The sequence below is a fragment of the Stegostoma tigrinum genome, chromosome 2 (assembly GCF_030684315.1).
Source record: "Stegostoma tigrinum isolate sSteTig4 chromosome 2, sSteTig4.hap1, whole genome shotgun sequence".
Classification (NCBI taxonomy): domain Eukaryota; kingdom Metazoa; phylum Chordata; class Chondrichthyes; order Orectolobiformes; family Stegostomatidae; genus Stegostoma; species Stegostoma tigrinum.
In genome coordinates, this window is record NC_081355.1 from 91,065,323 (window position 1) to 91,084,182 (window position 18,860).

Genomic DNA, 18,860 nt, shown 5'->3' on the forward strand with positions numbered 1-18,860 from the left:
AAATTTTGAATAACTGACAAGTAGCATTTTTTCCGAGATTAGAAGTTTGAATTTGGCCAATTAATGTAAACCAAGCAGTTAGATACAGAAAACCAATTAAATTTAAATCTGATGGTGTTGACAACCCGAAACCAATCATATTATAAGAATTTGAATATGTCATTATTCCAGATATATTAGACAAGTACATTTGGAAAATCGGGTAGAGCCTTCTGCCATTTGTCAGAGTTAGCACCATTTGGCTCTTGGAAAAAGCCAATCTAATTAATGAAAGTTACCACAGCATTTTAGCTCAAAGTCCTCATTGAAGAAATTATAGAGAAAAAGGATCTCTGACAGCAGAATTAGTGGAAGAAAGGTGTTTGAGAATAGAGCGGAAAACACATTCTGTGAGAACTAGGAGAGATTAAGTTATAATTTATTATTTTCCTATTAATTGTGGTTATTAAGCAGGATTTGTGTTTATTTGAACAGTATTCCAATAGAATTTAGACTAGTTACAAAGTAGTAAGTAGTCTAAGGGTGAATTGTCGATTTGTCCATAATTTATTCATTGCTGGGTTAAATAAATAAGTTGTTTCTTGTTATTTGTAAAGTGGAGATCAGGGATTTTCTGTCTTTAAACTGCCCTTCTAATAGATTCCGAGTGGAAAGGTGAGCTTCTCTGGGTGTTTCAGAGGTAATTATTAGAAGGGAACCTCTAATCCCATCATAGCAGGTTGTGGCTTGTGTTTGGTTTAACTATTAAAGGGGTACAGCCATTCCCCCTCTGTAACAATACTGAGTTAATTGAAATGGTAAATCAATGTCTCAATGTATATCTGAGTCCGAATTATAAAATAGCTGGATGTGAGTTTGCTCGCTGAGCTGGAAGGTTCGTTTTCAGACGAAACGTCTGAAAACGAACCTTCCAGCTCAGCGAGCAAACTCACAACCAGAACCTCAACCTGAGCTACAAATCTTCTCAAAACCCGCTATAAAGTAGCTAAAATGAGCACAAATCAGTTTTTTGGCCATTTGAATCTGCTCCACCATTCAATAAGACCTGTCAGTTCTTTTACCTTCCTAGACTATCCCCATATCCCTAATTCCTTAAGATCCAACAATCTGTTTCCAGGATCTTGAAATATACTTGAAGTTTGAGCACCTGTAATGCTACTGAATAGAGAATTTAAACGATTTTTAAACCTTCGAGTGAACAAATTTCTTAAGTTGTTTGTATATCCATATGGATAACACGAAACATATTTTGACTTTCATCCATATGAGTCCAGTGCAAACTTAGCACAACATAAACTGTCACTAGGTTGTTATAATTAAAGTAGAAACAGATAGATATGATTACATTTGGCTAGCCTCAAGGAGATAATTTGACTCAAGATAGCTCACTAAACTCTTATACTAAATGTGTGATCAGAGTAAAAATAATTTACGTCCAAGTGAAGTGATTATTGTTCATTTCAAAAATAATCACAGGACCATCTGATACCAACTATTAGAACTTTTCCTTCTACAAAGACAGAAAATTCAATCAGGAAACGTAAATACATAGCCAGAATACTTCCTTAGTAATATAACCAATTAGCAGACAGTAGATGTAGCTGCTACATTGGATCTAGCTAAACCACACATGTTACTAGCACAGTGTACCAGATAACTTCCCATTGTTTACTCAAGGGAAACCATCCTACCAGTTAGTGCCGTGTAAAGTTATTTGGAGATTGGCAGTGAGCTGCAGAAGTGCGAGGGAGAAACAAAAGTTCATCTTTCCCTCTTGTGTTTCTCACCAACAGAATTGAAACTGAATATGCAGATAATATTTTCTTAGCAGTGAATGAGTGAATGCATTATTAATGCAAAAAAAACCTAAAGAATGGCAGATGCTGGAAATCAGATCAAAAATAAAAACTGAAATTATTAATAAAACTCAGCAGGTCTGGTAGCATCTGTGAAGAGAAGTCAGAGTTGATGTTTTGGGCCCGGTGAGGAAGGGTCGATGGACCCAAAATGTTAGCTCTGATTTGTCTCCAGAAAAGCTGCCAGATCTGCTGAGTTTTTCCAGCAATTTCTGTTTTTGTTTTTGCATTGTTAATAAAGTTTTCTTTGGTTATTGTATAAACACAGAAATTCTAGGTTGCTTCTTCAATATTAAATATTACTTTATGGGCTGTCAAACAAAGTAGGATGACAGTATTCTGATTTTTCTAATCATTTTATTTGTACAATTTTGTGCATAATCTGCATTGATTAGCACATCTAAATAAATACTATTAGCAGCAATGTATCACAATACAAGTTTAGACAATATTTGATGCAGGAATTGCAGGGCAGTCCTTGACATAAACTTTAAGTGCTAAGTAACTGTAATCATAAAAGCAGCACATAACTCACATCACATGGAGGGGCGGAAAGGAACAAGCTTCCTGCTTTATCAGTGAAAAAATTCTTAATGGCACTACACATATACAATTATCATTCTAAAAATACAATCCAATGAACATTCATCAGTCAGATACAACTGTTGTGATATACAATTCACTATTTTACAATGTATAGCTGCAAATTATTCAAGTACCATCCCTCAAGAGTATTTGTTTCCAATGGGAAAATATAGAAATATACTGTTTAAAGAATAAAGTAACATTAATTAATGTAGTATGTCTAAATAGTGTACGTGTTAGAATCTGTCTTTAAGGAAACTCAGTGTTAAAATATTCTGCTGGAATATTCCACTTAATTTAGGATTTAGTTGAGTAAAATTCTTTTCTAAGCATTTATAATGACAAATAAACTATTGTTTTCACTCTGGTAAGCTTCCATAAGATGGAAGCAATCAATAATTGGCAATCGACAATTGGTCGGCACAACATTGTGGGCTGAAGGGCCTGTTCTGTGCTGTACTGTTCTATGTTCTATGTTCTAATAATCTACAGGAAATCATTATGGTGCATTAAGGAGAAGGATCAATACTTCTAAACTACAAAATTGTTCAATTGCGGATCAATTCTAGACTGTCATTTAAGTGATTCAAAAGCTAAACAGAACTTTTGAACTCAACAATCTGTGGGCTACTTAGTAAAAACATAAATGTTTCATATCTTTCAGAGCAATCCCAAGGGCTCACCTGATGGTTTAGTAATGGTTCAATATTTCGCTGTATTATGTGATAAATTTAGGAATGACCTGGGTGTGACAGTGAAAAATCCACTATGGCTTTGGACCACTCCAAATTAAATCTGGGATGGTGGGGGTGTCAACAGCCATTGGTATAGCAAAAATAACAGTTGTACCCTATTCAGTTTGGTATGGGATCCTTAATGGAGGAAGAGTCATGTTTCTATGTAAATACAAGACTAGAACAGGGTGAGGTTCAGCTGTTACACTATTCATGGTTGCATTCTGAAATACTGTTCAGGTTTCCACAAAAATGACACTACTTAGGCTTTACAGTGGACAGTTCCTGGAATCAGTAGAACCTAATGCCAAAATAACATTGTTGTAGAGAATAAGAAAAGGGAATGAATTGAGCGTTTAATATATCACATTGGGAATTTTTAGCGTGTTCCATTAAAACTCTCTACTTGAAAAATGTCATCAAGCCATGTGTGAGCAGCTCAAAACTATCATTTCAATGATGACCAAATGTCCTGAAAATGTACTGTATTTTACAATAACACAAAGCTGCACGTTTCACCAAATACTAATGCTTAAAATGTTAATTATTAAGGCCTGTTTTTACTGTAAACATTCTGCTTAACAATTTTGTTGATCCTATATTTTTGTTGTTACAAAAAACAAGTAAATAACAACTTAAAGGTAAAAGGCATCATTTTTAACAACTTACCAATAGTATTCAATGTATTTCCTGAATCATTCAGATCTAATCATACGCTGTAATATTATGACTCTTTCAAAAGTTACCACCAAAAGTTTTAAGAAAAATCCTATTATTTTCAATAAAAAATACTTATTTGACAACAACACAAAACAAAATTCATACATAAAAACAATTTTTAGCAACCTACTTAAGCTGTAGTTTTTACATCAGTACAATGCAAAGTTATGCAAGAATTACAGATTAGCTCCACCATGTAGTCAACAATTATATGGGACATTAAATTCATATAGGAATGGAGATACCTTGTCACATAGTATTTTGGCCTTACTCTGCCAGCATTTTAACTGTACTATCTGATATACAATTAAACAAAATTTGTGATAATTTTAGGCTAACAGAAATACAATTGTTCTGTTGACACTTTGTAAACTTGAAAGTGTAATTAGATTTTGGGTGTGTACAAAATTCTACTTTATTGACCAGCTTATAATACAGAACCAGTGGTATAAACGGTACCAATCCCAAAATAGGTTATCAATATAAAGTATTACTTGTAGGATTGTAATGTCAAAATGCTGTAAAACAAGATTGGTTCTAAACATTAGACAAATTAAAAAAACACATTAATCCATTTCTTAACTTTGTCATCAGCTAATCTGTTAGACTTCTCAAAGATTTTGCTTCCATCTAGACTTCCTTATGATAATTCCACTAATTGAAACATCTGTTTGTCCTTCTATCGATATTTACCAGAAACTTTATTTGCCATATAATCATAATTTCACACTCAGCTGTATATTTGGGTTTGTCAATTCTTTGTGATGCTTCAATTTCAACATTTTTTCCTTCTGTTCTAGTTTCTTGTGTTAAAATATAAAATGGTCTGAAGCTTCATAAAGGAGGACAGATTCACCCAGTGGGAAAGGAACATCTGCTATAACCATATAGGTTAGATTTAAATTCATATGAATTTGTTATAAATGATATCAATAAATCATGTTCTTCAACATAAAGCACAACTTTGACAGCACCTACCACACCCATAACCTCTTCTTACCTCTACTTCTTCGTACAAGGGCAGAAAATTTATTTTTATTTGTTCATGGGATGAAGTTATTGATACCTATACCAGCATATATTGTCCCATCCCTAATAGCTTTGGATTAGGCGGTGGTGACGTACCTTCTTGAATTGCTGCAGTCCTTGGGGTTTGGGATACGGACAATACTATTAGAGAGGAAGTGCTAGGATCTGACACAATGACACTGAAGGAATGGCAATATATTTGCAAGACAGGATGGTGTGTGGTTTGAAAAAAGAACTTGCAGATACTGGTGTTCCCAGGTATCTGCTGCTCTTGACCTTGCAACTGGTAGAGGTCACAGGATTGGAAAGTGCTGTTTGTGAAGCTTTGGTGAGTTACTGCAGTACATCATGCAGATGATACACATTGCTATCACTGTGCCTTGGTTTTGAAATGATTGGATATTTAAGGTTGTGGTTCAGGTGCCAATCAGTGGGCTGCTTTGTTCTCTAGTGTTAAGCTTCTTGAATGCTGTTGGACTTGCATTCAACCAGGCAAATCTGGAATATTCCATCACACTTCCAACTTGTGCCTTGTAAATGGCAGACAGGCATTGAGGATACAAAAATTGAGTTGCCTGCTTCAGAATTCTTAGTCTCTAATCAGCTTGAGTAACCACAATATTTACATGGTTGGTCCATTTCAATTCCCGGTCAATAGACTGACGATGATGCATGGGAACGCCACAACATACAAGATCCCCATTAAGTCACACACCATTGTACCATGGAACTACATCACTGTTCCTTAATTGGTACTGCTTCAGAAACCTGGATTTGACTCCCTAGCACCGTTGTGTATGTACCTACATCATACTATGATGATTTAAGAACTGCTTTAAGGGTAAACAAGATGGCAATCAAATGGTGACCTTGTCAGTCTGTTCACACACCTTGAAAGGCAAAAATAAATCCTTTTGAGAGATATGTTTATATGCAGTTTCTACTGAAGATCTTCTCACATTCTAACCATTGAGGATTATGCAAAATAAAAAAAGTATAAATTACCACAGAATTTGGTTTGAGTAATACTGCAAGTGTTGCAGTAAAGTAACAGAAAACATGGTAATTTACCCCAACTAGGTTAGTTTACAGATTTATAGTAGTTGAAAAGATCAACTTTTAAGTTTAGTGTAGACCTGCCTTGAAAATGGGACATCATCTTAGTAATACCTGTTCAAAGTATATATTCTTAATGAGAAATTATTCAAAGTTGGGACCGAGTGCTGCATCTTAAAGAATAAACTGGATTTACTGCAACTTGTTGCGGTTGGAAACATGATCTGAGCCCAGTTAATCACAGGAGAGGCCATACCTTTGTCTCCCAGCAGCAGGAAAACTTTCTGCAATTAAGTTGGAGTTAGGAACGGGTCCATGGAGTAATCTCACCAACTGTAGGCAGGTTGTCAATTAGATTCAGTAATTAGTCAATTGATATCACTTAACCTTGAGTACGCTAGAAGTTAGTGGTGTTTCAGGAATTGCATGTGAGTAGCTCAGTGTCTCCAGAAGCCTTTAGGGGGTAGTCCCTCTTTTAAAGCCTCATAGCTTCTCAGAGGAACTTGGCATTGAGCAGTTATCCCATGTCCCTATTTCAATCTCACTCATTGGTGGCTCCCATTCCTTGGTGATCCTAGGTCTCTCAGCAGTAGCCACTACTCCTCCTTATAAACAATGTAGGTAGCAATGTGAGTTATAATTCAGCTGAGATAAAGTGTCAACAGATTGCAATCACATCTTCTATTAATTAATAATTTTTAAAACCTTGGTCTGAATATATAAATTAAATTTTATAATTTGTCAGTGTAGATTAATGATTAATCTGAAGTCAGTAAATGTTCTTTACAGGGCATTAAGAACTGATAGAAAAAAACATAATAACAACAGAATTCCAAAGTGCTTTGTCTGGAATGAAGTATTTTAAAAATTGTGCAAATACAGCAGTGGATTTACAGCCATTAAGACCTTAGCACAGTGGTTTTGAAAGTGGAGGTACAAAAATTTAGTGGGTGATTTTCCTGCTGCCTACCTCTCATTTGTCTGAAATATTTGGAGAGCTGGAGAGGGCTGGGCATCTCACTAAGTTCGGGGCCGACTGAGATCCGTAAATAGGTAATTAATAGGTAATTAATTAATCTGCAGTTCCTACTATCTCTGAAACAACATTAAATAAATGACATTGTGGGGGGGTACCTACAGGACATAGACTGCAGAGTTCAAGGCAGCTCACCATTACCTTCTCAAGGGCACTGAGGGATGGCCAATAGGTGCTGGCCCAGCCAGTGACACCCAAATCCCATGACTGAATAAAACAAATTTACCAAGCACGTAGTTAGGATTATGGGTGAGCTCCCCTCCAATTGTTTTAGCTTGAGATGTAGGTACCATTGTGCTCTGGAAAAACACACCTTATGAGGTGTATTCTTAATTTGATATTTATTAAACTGGTTCTCAGTGCATTACTTCATAATGTACTACGGTTTCTAAACTGGCTGTGGTGCAATTCATTAGCTTGGTTTAGCTGATACTTCTTCAGAAGATGAGATTCAATTATTTGGTTAAATGTGGCAAAACTACAATATTTGTCATTTCTGCCAAAAGCCTAGTAATTCCACAATAGACTAGAAAACAGAATAGCTTTCCTCTCTGCATAATGACTTTCATGAGACTGAATTGTTTACTTTGCACATAATTTAATATTGTAATTAAAATAATTTCCTTTCAATGACTGTGTGAATGCAATGCCCATTGTGACCCTGTGCCATTTGGACCACAAAGGTTACTTCCTGACTGATACATAGTTGGCTGATTTTCACCTAGATAGTGCTAAAAATGCCTTCAAGTAATACCAGACAAAAGAAAGGTGAAAATAATTAACTAGACATTCTGCTAATAGCCCTGCTGGAAAGTATACATATGCTGATACTTGATGCATAAAGGACCAGACTATATTAGATTAGATTCCCTACAGTGTGGAAACAGGCCCTTCGGCCCAACAAGTCCACACCACCTCTTGAAGCTTCCCACCCAGACCCATCTCCCTATAACCCACATACCCCTGACCACTACGGGCAATTTAGCACAGCCGATCCACCTAGCCTGCACATCTTTGGACTGTAGGAGGAAACCGGAGCACCCGGAGGAAACCCATGCAGCCATGGGGAGAATGTGCAAACTCCACACAGACAGTCGCCCGAGGCTGGAATTGAACCTGGGTCCCTGGCGCTGTGAGGCTGCAGTGCTAACCACTGAGCCAACGTGCCACCCTCTGTCAACATGGCTCCTCTTTTATCTGAGCAAAGAGGTACAAATGTGAACAGCAATTCTTCCAAAATAGAAAATGTTGGGTGTACAGATTAGTTAATCAACATCCTGCAGTTCAGACCTATTAACTTGTCATAATATAGAAGCCACAAAATAAGGGCAAACCTTATTAGTGTGCAGTACTGAGTTCCGCAGTAGACGATGGATATTGAAGCTTCCCAGAAAACAGAGGTGAATTCATGAGGATTCTGATATGAGGAAATGCAAATATGATAAATACTTGAAAAATAAGTTTTGGTAAAATATTGATCCATTACAATTGTTCAAAATTCTGTACAAATGAGATGTGATAGATAGTGGCTGAGAGATCACAGTTTTTGAGGAATCAAGATCAAGGAATCCTAAGTACAAGATTAAGTATAAGAGACTTAGAATATAGTGAAGAATAGCTTTCTTTAAAGAATAATGAGCCTGTACAATTCATTTTCATGATAGTAGTTGGGCCAGAAATTATATCAATTGTTTAGGTTAGTTTGAAATAATGGAAGGACTAACAGGAGTTGAAGAAATGACATCAGGGTAATTAGATTAGACTATTTGGTCATGAGAGGGTTAACTACCAACAGATGAATTAGTTGAAATGACCTGTCTCTATGTTACATTTTAGTAAGCATTGGTCTCTTCCTGTTCACTGAGGTATACATTCTAGCACTTTCTGTTTTTAATGCAGAATTCCTACATTGTATGTTATTTGTATCTCCTGAAAATATTTTTCAAAATTCAAAACTTTAACTCTCTCCAAAAATACTGTTGTTAGAAGACTGCCAGCCATCATGGTAAAACAGCCATTGCACTTAGCTGTTTTGATGTATCTACTGTATATCTGAATCACAAATATTCAATATCATTGCTGTTCCAATTCTGTCCAAAATTTTATGATTAAAGGCAGATTATCTGGATAAAACGTGCTCCCCAGTCGAGTTGAGCAATTCGTGTATACTTGTTTTCAATAAACAATTTGCCTGAGGGAAACAGCATCTTGAAACTTGTTAAAAAGGATTTCTTTAAACATAGACACAGTTTCCATTAAAATTAAAACAAATTCATAAAATACCACAGGACCCAAAGTTTTGCTCTATATACAGATTTTGTGTGAGACCTCAAATAAATTATTTGTTATTGTGTAGGATATAACCTCACATTCCTTTGCTTCAGATACCTAAATGGCCCACATGGTGTAACTCCCAAAGTAAGTACTCCTAACTTTCTACCATATTAATCTTACACTTTGTACCTTAAGTTACAAAAAAAAAATCAATTTCACATCTTAAACCATACAACTTTAAAATCCGTAGTTTCTTTAGACAAACCTTACCTTTAAAAAGTATTATTTACAATCGTGCATTAAATCACAGTGCCTTTCGTTTTTTGGCATAACAGTTAGCTATAGACGTCATTAGCAAGATACGATTGACACTGTTCTTGAAATTGGTGATTGGGCCACTGAAGATATCTACTGTTCTCAACGTGCAAGTCACTCAATATTGGAGTATTTCCCCATACATTTGACAAAGAGGATCATCCAGTGTTACAAATTAAACTATCTCACTTCAAGACATCGGGACTGGGAATTTTTCCCAATTTGTTGCTGTGATTTTGGTGGCAGCCAAGTTTATATGGCATGGTTTCTGCCAAAGCTACAGAAACTGAGAGTTGAAACCCTCCTTCCAAGGAAAATCTTGGAGCTTCTACAAATCAGAACAAACTATGTTTTGCTATGAGAAACACTGCTTGAAAACTGAAGCAGTCAGTTGTAGCTGTATAGTAAGACTAAGCAGTTTTGCATCAACATAGTCTTAAGTTAAATGAACTAAGTTAGAATACTAACAATATTTAATTTTTATAACTTAAGTTTCACTTTCCAAAAATACTTTTATATGATGTTATTCCAATTATTTACCATTTTGCACAATGCTCATGTTGAACACTATCAATAAAAATGATGGACATGAACTATACAGGAATATATTGTTTGGCAAAAATGTCTAGCTTTACAGTAGAATATTGACCTACTTGATTCAATCCACCAAATTCTTTCAAAATATTGTGGGTTTAATTTTATACAAGGTTCTTTGAACTTGTTTTGAAAGAAAAGTTGACAATCACATTTTTCTAAGAATTTCTTCCATTTATCTCTCTGGAGGATGGGCCAAAAGTCTCATTCATGTGCTATATCATTCTATGAAATGCATCTTAGGCACAAACATTTCTCTAAAGTCTTGTCTTGATTCAAGATATACCCAATGCTGGAGTATATTGTGGAGACATCCAATTGTTCAATAGGTTTGAATTTTGGTGTTAAGGTGGCTGCAGAGCTTTTACTTTAAAAATATCGATAGATCTATTGTAAAGTTTACTCTTTCAAATAAAACTTGACCAGCAAAATGTAATGGCTCAGAATTAGCTCTGGTTATACAAAATGACTTTTCCATAATCCTATCAAAATATTCTCCAACGCATAGTGCAAATATATACAGACTTTGATTTCTTATATTTAAAGAAAGCTGTGTACAGCACTTGTTGTGAATGGCCTTTTCAATAAAGCAAACCTTCACATTTTTGCATTGGTGACACATTTTACAGAGGCAGTATTGGAAAATAAGTTAATGTTGACCCTTGTAAAGCATCTCTTTCCTGATTAAAGCAGGAGAGTAATGTAAACATCCAGTTCAGTATGGCAACAAAAATGTTCTTATGAATCACAATGAAGTGTAATAAACTGCGAACACTGAAGCTGCTTTGTCTGACGTCCAAGGAATGTAAACAGACAAAAGGCACACAGAGGCCTTGGTTCAGTTCTCGCCAGCTGATCCAAGCTGCACTTTCACAGTTCTGTCATCAAAAGACGCTTCATTATCTTCTCTCGATCCAGTTCACGTCTCACATTATCAGCACTATGAACAATTAAAATTCAATTTGTTACACAATACACTCCTCCAACATTACTGAGATGTTACATAATAATATATACAGCTAATTTGTTATCAACAATAATTATTGCTTTATTGGTCAATTGTTTGTTAATTTACTCAAGCTGAATTGTCAACTACTTTTGGAATGACAAATTTAAGAAAATAGAGTGCATGTGAATTCATTTCAACAGTTTGGTTAAGTTTAGAGAAGTATCTATGGGAAATTTCAGGCTTATTAAGGTGACGTGCTTTAATTCTAGAAAGTTTAGTCCTTTCCATTTGCAAACTTAGTTCCGACATTTTGTATAGCTTCATCGATCCAACAATGTCTTTGCAAGGTGTAGAGCTGGATGACCACAGCAGGCCAAGCAGCATCAGAGGAACAGGAAAGCTGACATTTCAGGTCAAGACCCTTCCTCAGAAATGGGGGAGGGGAAGGGGATTCTGAAATAAATAGGGAGAGAGTGGGAGGCAGACAGAAGATGGACAAATGAGAAAATAGGTGGAGAGGAGACAGACAGGTCAAAGAGGCAGGGATGGAGCCAGTAAAGGTGAGTGTAGGTGGGGAGTTAGGGAGGGTATAGGTCGGTCCAGGGAGGACGGACAGGTCAAGGAGATGGGATGAGGTTAGTGGGTAGGAGATGGGGTTGGGGCTTGAGGTGGGAGGAATGATTAGGGAGGCGGGGATGAGCTGGGCTGGTTTTGGGATGCGGTTGGGGGAGGGGAGATTTTGAAGTTTGTGAAGTCCAGATTGATACCCTTGGGCTGCAGGGTTCCCAAGCGAAATATGAGGTGCTGTTCCTGCAGCTTCTGGGTGGCATCATTGTGGCAATGCAGGAGGCCCAGGATGGACATGATGTCCAAGGAGTGGGAGGGGGAGTTGAAATGGTTCATGACTGGGAGGTGTAGTTGTTTGTTGTGAACCGTGTGTAGGTGTTCCGCAAAGTGGTACCCAAGCCTCAAGAATCAGAATCCCCTTCCACTCCCCCATTTCTGAAGAAGGGGCTCAACCCAAAAAGTCAGCTTTCCTGCTCCTCTGATGCTGCTTGGCCTGCTGTATTCATCCAGCTCTACATCTTGTTCTCTCAGATTCTCCAGCATAGTCAGTTCCTACTATTCTCTGTAATATGTCCTTGCAATAGCTTTCACTGACAATTACTTGTTCACCAGTGATATTTGGTTGCCGCCATATAGTTCATTGAACATTGTGCATGCATTATATTTTAAACAAATTTTTAGATGCAAAGGCATTGTGTTTAGTACAGAAGATTTGTTGTTTAAAAACATTTATGCCATTCATTCTATTTACAGAAATATATTGATAGGTCAAGTAAGTGGGCAAAAAGTTGGCAAATGGAGTATATTGTTGGAAAATGTGAAGTTCTTCATTATGGTAGGGAGAACAAAAGACCAGAATATAATTTAAAATACATAAAATGGAGAGGCAGGAAACAAAGAGAGGGAGATGGAATTCAAAGGTTGAACTTCAAAGACATAAAAAAACTTAGACAACATAGTCAGTCAAGGAAAATCTCTGACTAATGAAGAAGGAAGGAGGTATTAACGTCGAGAATGATGCTGATTCCAATGAAGGATTTGCTATGACGAGGAATCTATGCTCACTGCTAAATGTACTGATGAAAGAGTTGAAAGATTTTCCTTTGAGAAAATAGGTAAACAGATGAAATGGCCAAAAGATGTTTGGATGTTTTAACAGGTACAGCTATATCTGTGTGCATTAGTTCATCAGAAGAACAATCTGCAGAGTTACAAAACTGTCACAGAAGCAATATTCTATCTTACAAGCTCTTGCTTGAAGCTTATCAATTAAAGTTTAGGATGACAAGAAAAAACCTCATCAAATATTTGTAGAACTTGCATAGGAGGAAGAAATACGATTGGGGCAGACCTTTAGATCAGTGGTTTTCGATTGGCAGTGCCTTGACAAGATAAGAAATGTGCCGTGAAACTTTTGGGCAGCATCACTTTACCTGAGCGTCAAGGTCACATCTCTACTTCTGAACTAGTCCAGAATATTGGTACCTATTGTTGACGGCAATGTCCACTGTCTGATTGGTGGATGGCGCTGTCACTCACTGCATGGGGCTGATGAATTGGTCATGTTTCGCTTTTGCCCTTTGCTGGGCTGAGCCAGTGAGCTGTCCTGCCACTGCTACAGCAGGTTGTCAGGACTGCACTGGAGCACAGCCGTGAACATACTGAGTGCGGGAGCTTCAGTGTGCAGAAGAGGCCCTTTGTGGAACTGAGTCTGAGGCAGAGGGTTTCAGCTCACCACCTTGCCCAAGCCCCACATGGGTTTTTTTTTGAAAAGATTCCCGACAGTGTGGAAACAGGGCCTTCAGCCCAACAAGTCCACACCGCCCCTTGAAGCATCCCACCCAGACCCATCCCCCTATAACCCACACACCCCTGAATGTTACGGGCAATTTAGCATGACCAATCCACCTAGCCTGCACATCTTTGGACTGTGGGAGGAAACTGGAGTACCCGGAGGAAACCCATGCAGACACGGAGAATGTGCAAACTCCACACAGACAGTCGCCCGAGGCTGGAATTGAACCCAGGTGTCTGGCGCTGTGAGGCTGCACTGCTAATCACTGAGCCACCATGCCGCCCTGGGGCAGCTACTGTCATTGGCAACCCCAGCAAAATGGGCACCTGTTGAGAGGTGGCAGGAAGAATGGCAGGTGGGGAGTGAGGAAAACTTGGGCCAGCCTCATCAATCACTGGTCTCCATTCCTACTGTAGCATAGTAAACATGACATTTATGGGCAAACAATTCAGCTGAAAAAGTAGGAACCCGTTGCTTTAAATCACTCAAGCTACAGGAAAAAATATAGACAATATCAGGGAAATTATGATCATGGGAGAATTTAGAAATAGCATTCCTGCAAATTTAAAAATATATTAGATAAGTGTCAATAATAAAGATCATAAAAGCATCAGATATGTATGAAATGTCACACAGATATAGGAGAAGGAAAGTGGTGGAAAAGTCTGTAGATGGAAGTGGTGCAAAGTTTACTGAACAGACAGTAGGACACCAAAGTAATAAAGGAGAAAAGTTAGAATCAAAGGCGATGTAAATAAATTAAGATGCATCCACTGCAATAAAACCAGGTATACTGAAGTCATCAGCGTGAAGTTAAATAGGAGACTTGCAGTAGTAGAGTGTCTAAAATACCTTCAGAAAATGAGCCAACAGCAATAGAAATAGGTATCAGAACTGTAGCAGTAGTACAGGGAGAACATGTTTTCTTAGAATGTACTAAGAAGTTAGAGATGGCTCAGAACAATCATGAAAACTCATCTTTACATATTGACAACGAGAATCAGATCACTGGAGGCGCTAAGTGTTCTATCAAAAGTGGAATTATTTCCTTATGCGCTATATCAGGGAGGTAAACCAATAAAGTTAATGAGAGACTCTTGAGCAAGTCAGTCACTGATGCTGGCTGATGACGCTATTTGTCTTTCAGGCAGGTTAAGGAAGGAGTATATGACATAGGGAGACGATTTGGAAATTTGATTATCAGATTCATTTTTGAAAATTCACTTAAAGGAATGAAGGTAAAGAGAACGGGGCTGATATGTTTAACCTGTCCTCTTCAGTAGAGATGCAAGAAATGGATTTGCAATTGAAAGAGTTATGCTCAACAGCTTACTCAAAGTAAATCACACACTATTCCCATGTTATTAATTGAAAAAAAAAGTAATGAGGAAATGGAAATTACATTAAATACTAGACAATGAGTAATGGACAGTGGTCCATCACGTAGTGGTTCCATTTGAGTTGCATAGTAAAATTTTACAAGTAATTCATGAAATTCTAATTCACTCAGGATTAAGAAAACACAAGTTAAGATATTACATTTTTACTGGCCAGGGTAACATAAATTCGGGGATAAATTCTGCCAGACATGCAAAATGCCAAGTAGTGGTCGAATTCAATCTGTGCCTTCAATTCCAATATCTGTTTTTGAAGAAGTGGCTCTAGCAGCAGCTTAATAGATTGTGTAGGACCACTACCTAAGTTTCTTTTAGTAATAATGGAAGTTTCCACAAAATTTCATGAAGCAGCACATCAGGAAAAGTTACAATAAAATTGTTGGAAAAGTTGGTTCCTTTTTTTGTTACAAACTATGATTTACCTAAAGAAATAAAATTTGAACCTTGGTTTGATTGTATGTTGCAAATCCTTTCTTAGGCTTGAACATACTTAATAACCCAGTTTCAACAGCCCTTTTTGTGGTAAAGAATTCTATGAATTCACTATCCTCAGGTGAAATTTCTCCTCCTCTTTGTCTTAACTGGGCAACCTCCTATTGTAAGATTATGCCCTTGATTCTTCCACAAGGGGAAACAACCTTCCTGCGTTGACCTAGTCAAGTCCCCTAAGAATCATGCACATTTCAATAATCTGTTTCTTAGTCTTCTAAACCCCAAATGAGCACAGCCCAAGCTGTTCAACCTTTCTTGTAAGGCAACCCTTCGTACCGGGGAACAACCAAGTGCACCTTCTCAAGGCTGTCTCCAATACTTGTATATCTTTCTACTGAGAAGGGGACAAAGACTGTTCATGGTATTTCAGGTGTGATCTAAGTAGTGCTTTCTATAGTCTTAGCAAGAGTTCCCAATATTTATTGCTTATTCCTTTTAAAATGGATTCCAACAGTTCATCTGACTTCCCTATTACTTGCTGAATTTTTATGTCAGTCTTTTCTTTGTGATTTAAGCATGAGGATTCCCAATCCCTTTGTGATGTAGCTGTCAGCAGTTTTCTCTATTTAAGTGATATTCAGCTTCTCCATGTTTCCTGCCAAAGCACATAACTTGATCCTCTTGTTAATGATTTAACTCCTTAATTAACAGAGCTGCCCAATATCTTCTCCTAGATTCCTGCCCTTACAAAATGTCAAATACCTTTGAATATTTAGGTCCCAGCCTTGGACACCTGGCAATTAAGTTTCTGAAATGGTTGTCAGATCATCCATATTCATTTCTACTTATGGTGTCAATGAATCCATTTTGTTATGAATGCTTTACATGTTTAGATAAATAATATTCTTGAAAAATGGTGTCCTTATTTGCTGCTGCATTAAATTTATATTGTCTGTCTATTCCTGAGACACTCATTACTCCCATTGGTTATCATTACCAATGTTGATACCCTGCTAAATTATCTAGCCCATTCTGTCAATTTAATCACATCTTCCCACACATGATCCCTCATCTCGATTATTTAGATTAAATACATCTCTACTATCCTAATTATACAAGTTGTCAAAATAATGACCTCAGCAGGAGTCAAATGAAGATTCCTCCAGTGGTACACCTCTCACTTTCCCTAGTGCTAGTGCCTCGCGAGTCAAGGCAGAGAATTCAGCTGTATGATTCGACTGAATGTTTCTTTGTAGAACTTTAATCATGGAACAGAATGGAGATCAGGAGTTAAAATCCAAACAAACAGTGTGTAGAAAGATCAGCATCATGTGGGTATTTGATTTTATAAGAAGAATAAAAGAAGTCCTGAATCCAGAAGGGTTATCAGAGATATTGTTCTTGTCAAAGTGTACCAAAACTAAACCAAGTACTGAATTATCACTTAGTGTAGAACTTGAGTACTGTTGAAAAAAAGAACCGTGTTCTTGAAGGTATTCACTTTACATTCATCAGGTAATGCCTCAACAGAGTCAACTTGCTTGGTGTGAATTTAAACTCAAGGTAATAACTGTTCACTGGTTCATTCTCCAAGGCAAAAACTACCAGAGTCCGCTGACAATCACTTAGCATTATATTCTCATACAGCACATATGTTGTTCACCTTGACCTTTTATGATCCTGTCCTGTTTTATGTAATTTTGTAATCGAGGCGATGGAAAAGATGAGAAACATGCTTAAATGTAGAAGACCATAGGAGACTTACTGCGGCAAAGCAAGGCAAGTGAAGCTGCCAGTTGCAAAATTAACATTCCTTAAACAAAAATTTGGAATTCCATGAACTCATTAAGACTGAAGTTTAAACAGCATTATCCCATGAGATTGGCAGTGACAAGTAAGCCTTATAATTTTGCCGAGGTAGGTAGTTTAATGGTGAAATGTGACAACAGATAGAGGATAATACTTACATGAACTGAGTTTCTACAAGGTCATATTTTGGTTAGTGGTATGTGGTTTTACAAGTTTGTTTTGGATTGGCTTCTTTAATTAGGACTGTAATCATGTGGAGGGGGTCTTGTAGAGCATCTGCATATGTCATGGGATTATTGGTCCTGTTGTATAGATTTCTAATTGTCTACTAAATAATGTCTAGTCAATGATAATGGGAACTGCAGATGCTGGAGAATCCAAGACAATAAAATGTGAGGCTGGATGAACACAGCAGGCCCAGCAGCATCTCAGGAGCACAAAAGCTGACGTTTCGGGCCTAGACCCTTCATCAGAGATCACATTTTAATGTCTAGTCAATGTTGTTTTAAGTTTGTTTGTTATAGTAAAAGACTTAGAATGGGAAATCTTGTTGTGCAATTTCTTTGAATTGGTTACTGGGAATTCAAATATCTTTTTAAGTGATATCTAGTCTACAGGATCAGATTGTTAGAAATGTCTTCTTTACACTTACCCATCATGTTTTTAGAAGACTTCTACTAAATCAATTTTAGATCATTTCTGTCTTAAAGAAAAGGACCTCATCGACAAGGCTGATGGATACAAAGGGGCTTTACAATTTGAAATCACAATTTGATATTTCTAATTTGTTTACAGTTTCTATAATTTATGGTTACATTTGCTATCATAAATTGACCATCAATTATATGGTCCTTGAAGGAATCCTGTTTGAAGTTCCTTATTCTATATGCACTTTTAGGTCTTGTGCTAAGTTTAAACATTTTGTAGTCCCGTCATTTTATGATGTAAATAATTCTTTACACAGAATTATATTTTAGGTAGCATATAATAGTATTCTTTTCAACACAAGTGGTCTTCCTTTACTTTGCATAGTGTGACTAAGTTACAGCTAAATTTTAATAATGTTACAGTTTTTAGCCAAGTATGATTAGGTCATCTGGGAGGATTCACTAAAATATATAATTTATTGGAATTCAATGTATGAATAGTTTTACAAATTTTTCCTTTCAAAATTTATCTAATATTTCTCTCCCAGAATACCTGCTAAGTACTTCCAGAATGTTCTGCATTAATTGCATGAAGATTTACCTTGTAAAGTCAGTGAAATGATGACAAAATGCATAAATCAAGTACTGATATTTTGCATTCCATCATCTCCAACAGAGACTCCAACTGCTATTTGCATGGAGTTAAAACTATTTGCAGGTATGGAAACAGGATGCAGCACGCTGTTTATCCTAGGGAACTGGAAGGATTGAGGTAAGACAGTACTACAAGTTTATCAATAGTGAATTGAAAGTTATGTATTGTGGTTACTTGAATTGCATGCAAGTCGTATGGCTTGGTACAGCATTAGGGGGAAATGATTCATTTTTAGAAACAGAGCCCTTGAGCAGGAAATATAGCCTAACTCCAGTGACCCCATTGCAAACATCGTACAATTTATTGTCTACACCAGTATACCATGAATGTGTTTTTTGCTTCGTCATTTACTGAGACATTGGTCTTAACTTTAAAAATTTGGGGCACTGTCTGTGCTCTTTCCTGCCCCC

At 37.0% G+C, this 18,860-nt stretch overlaps 1 protein-coding gene across 1 annotated transcript in view; it reads right to left on the bottom strand.

Moving 5' to 3' along the window:
* Nucleotides 1-2,290: 2,290 nt before the first annotated feature.
* Nucleotides 2,291-18,860, bottom strand: part of LOC125448293 (band 4.1-like protein 4B) — a 289,715-nt gene continuing 273,145 nt past the window's right edge. Inside the window, exon 25 of the mRNA XM_059655475.1 lies at nt 2,291-11,139. Within this exon, the coding sequence (XP_059511458.1) occupies nt 11,070-11,139 (70 nt within the window). The 3' untranslated portion in view covers nt 2,291-11,069. The remainder of the gene's footprint in view (nt 11,140-18,860) is intronic.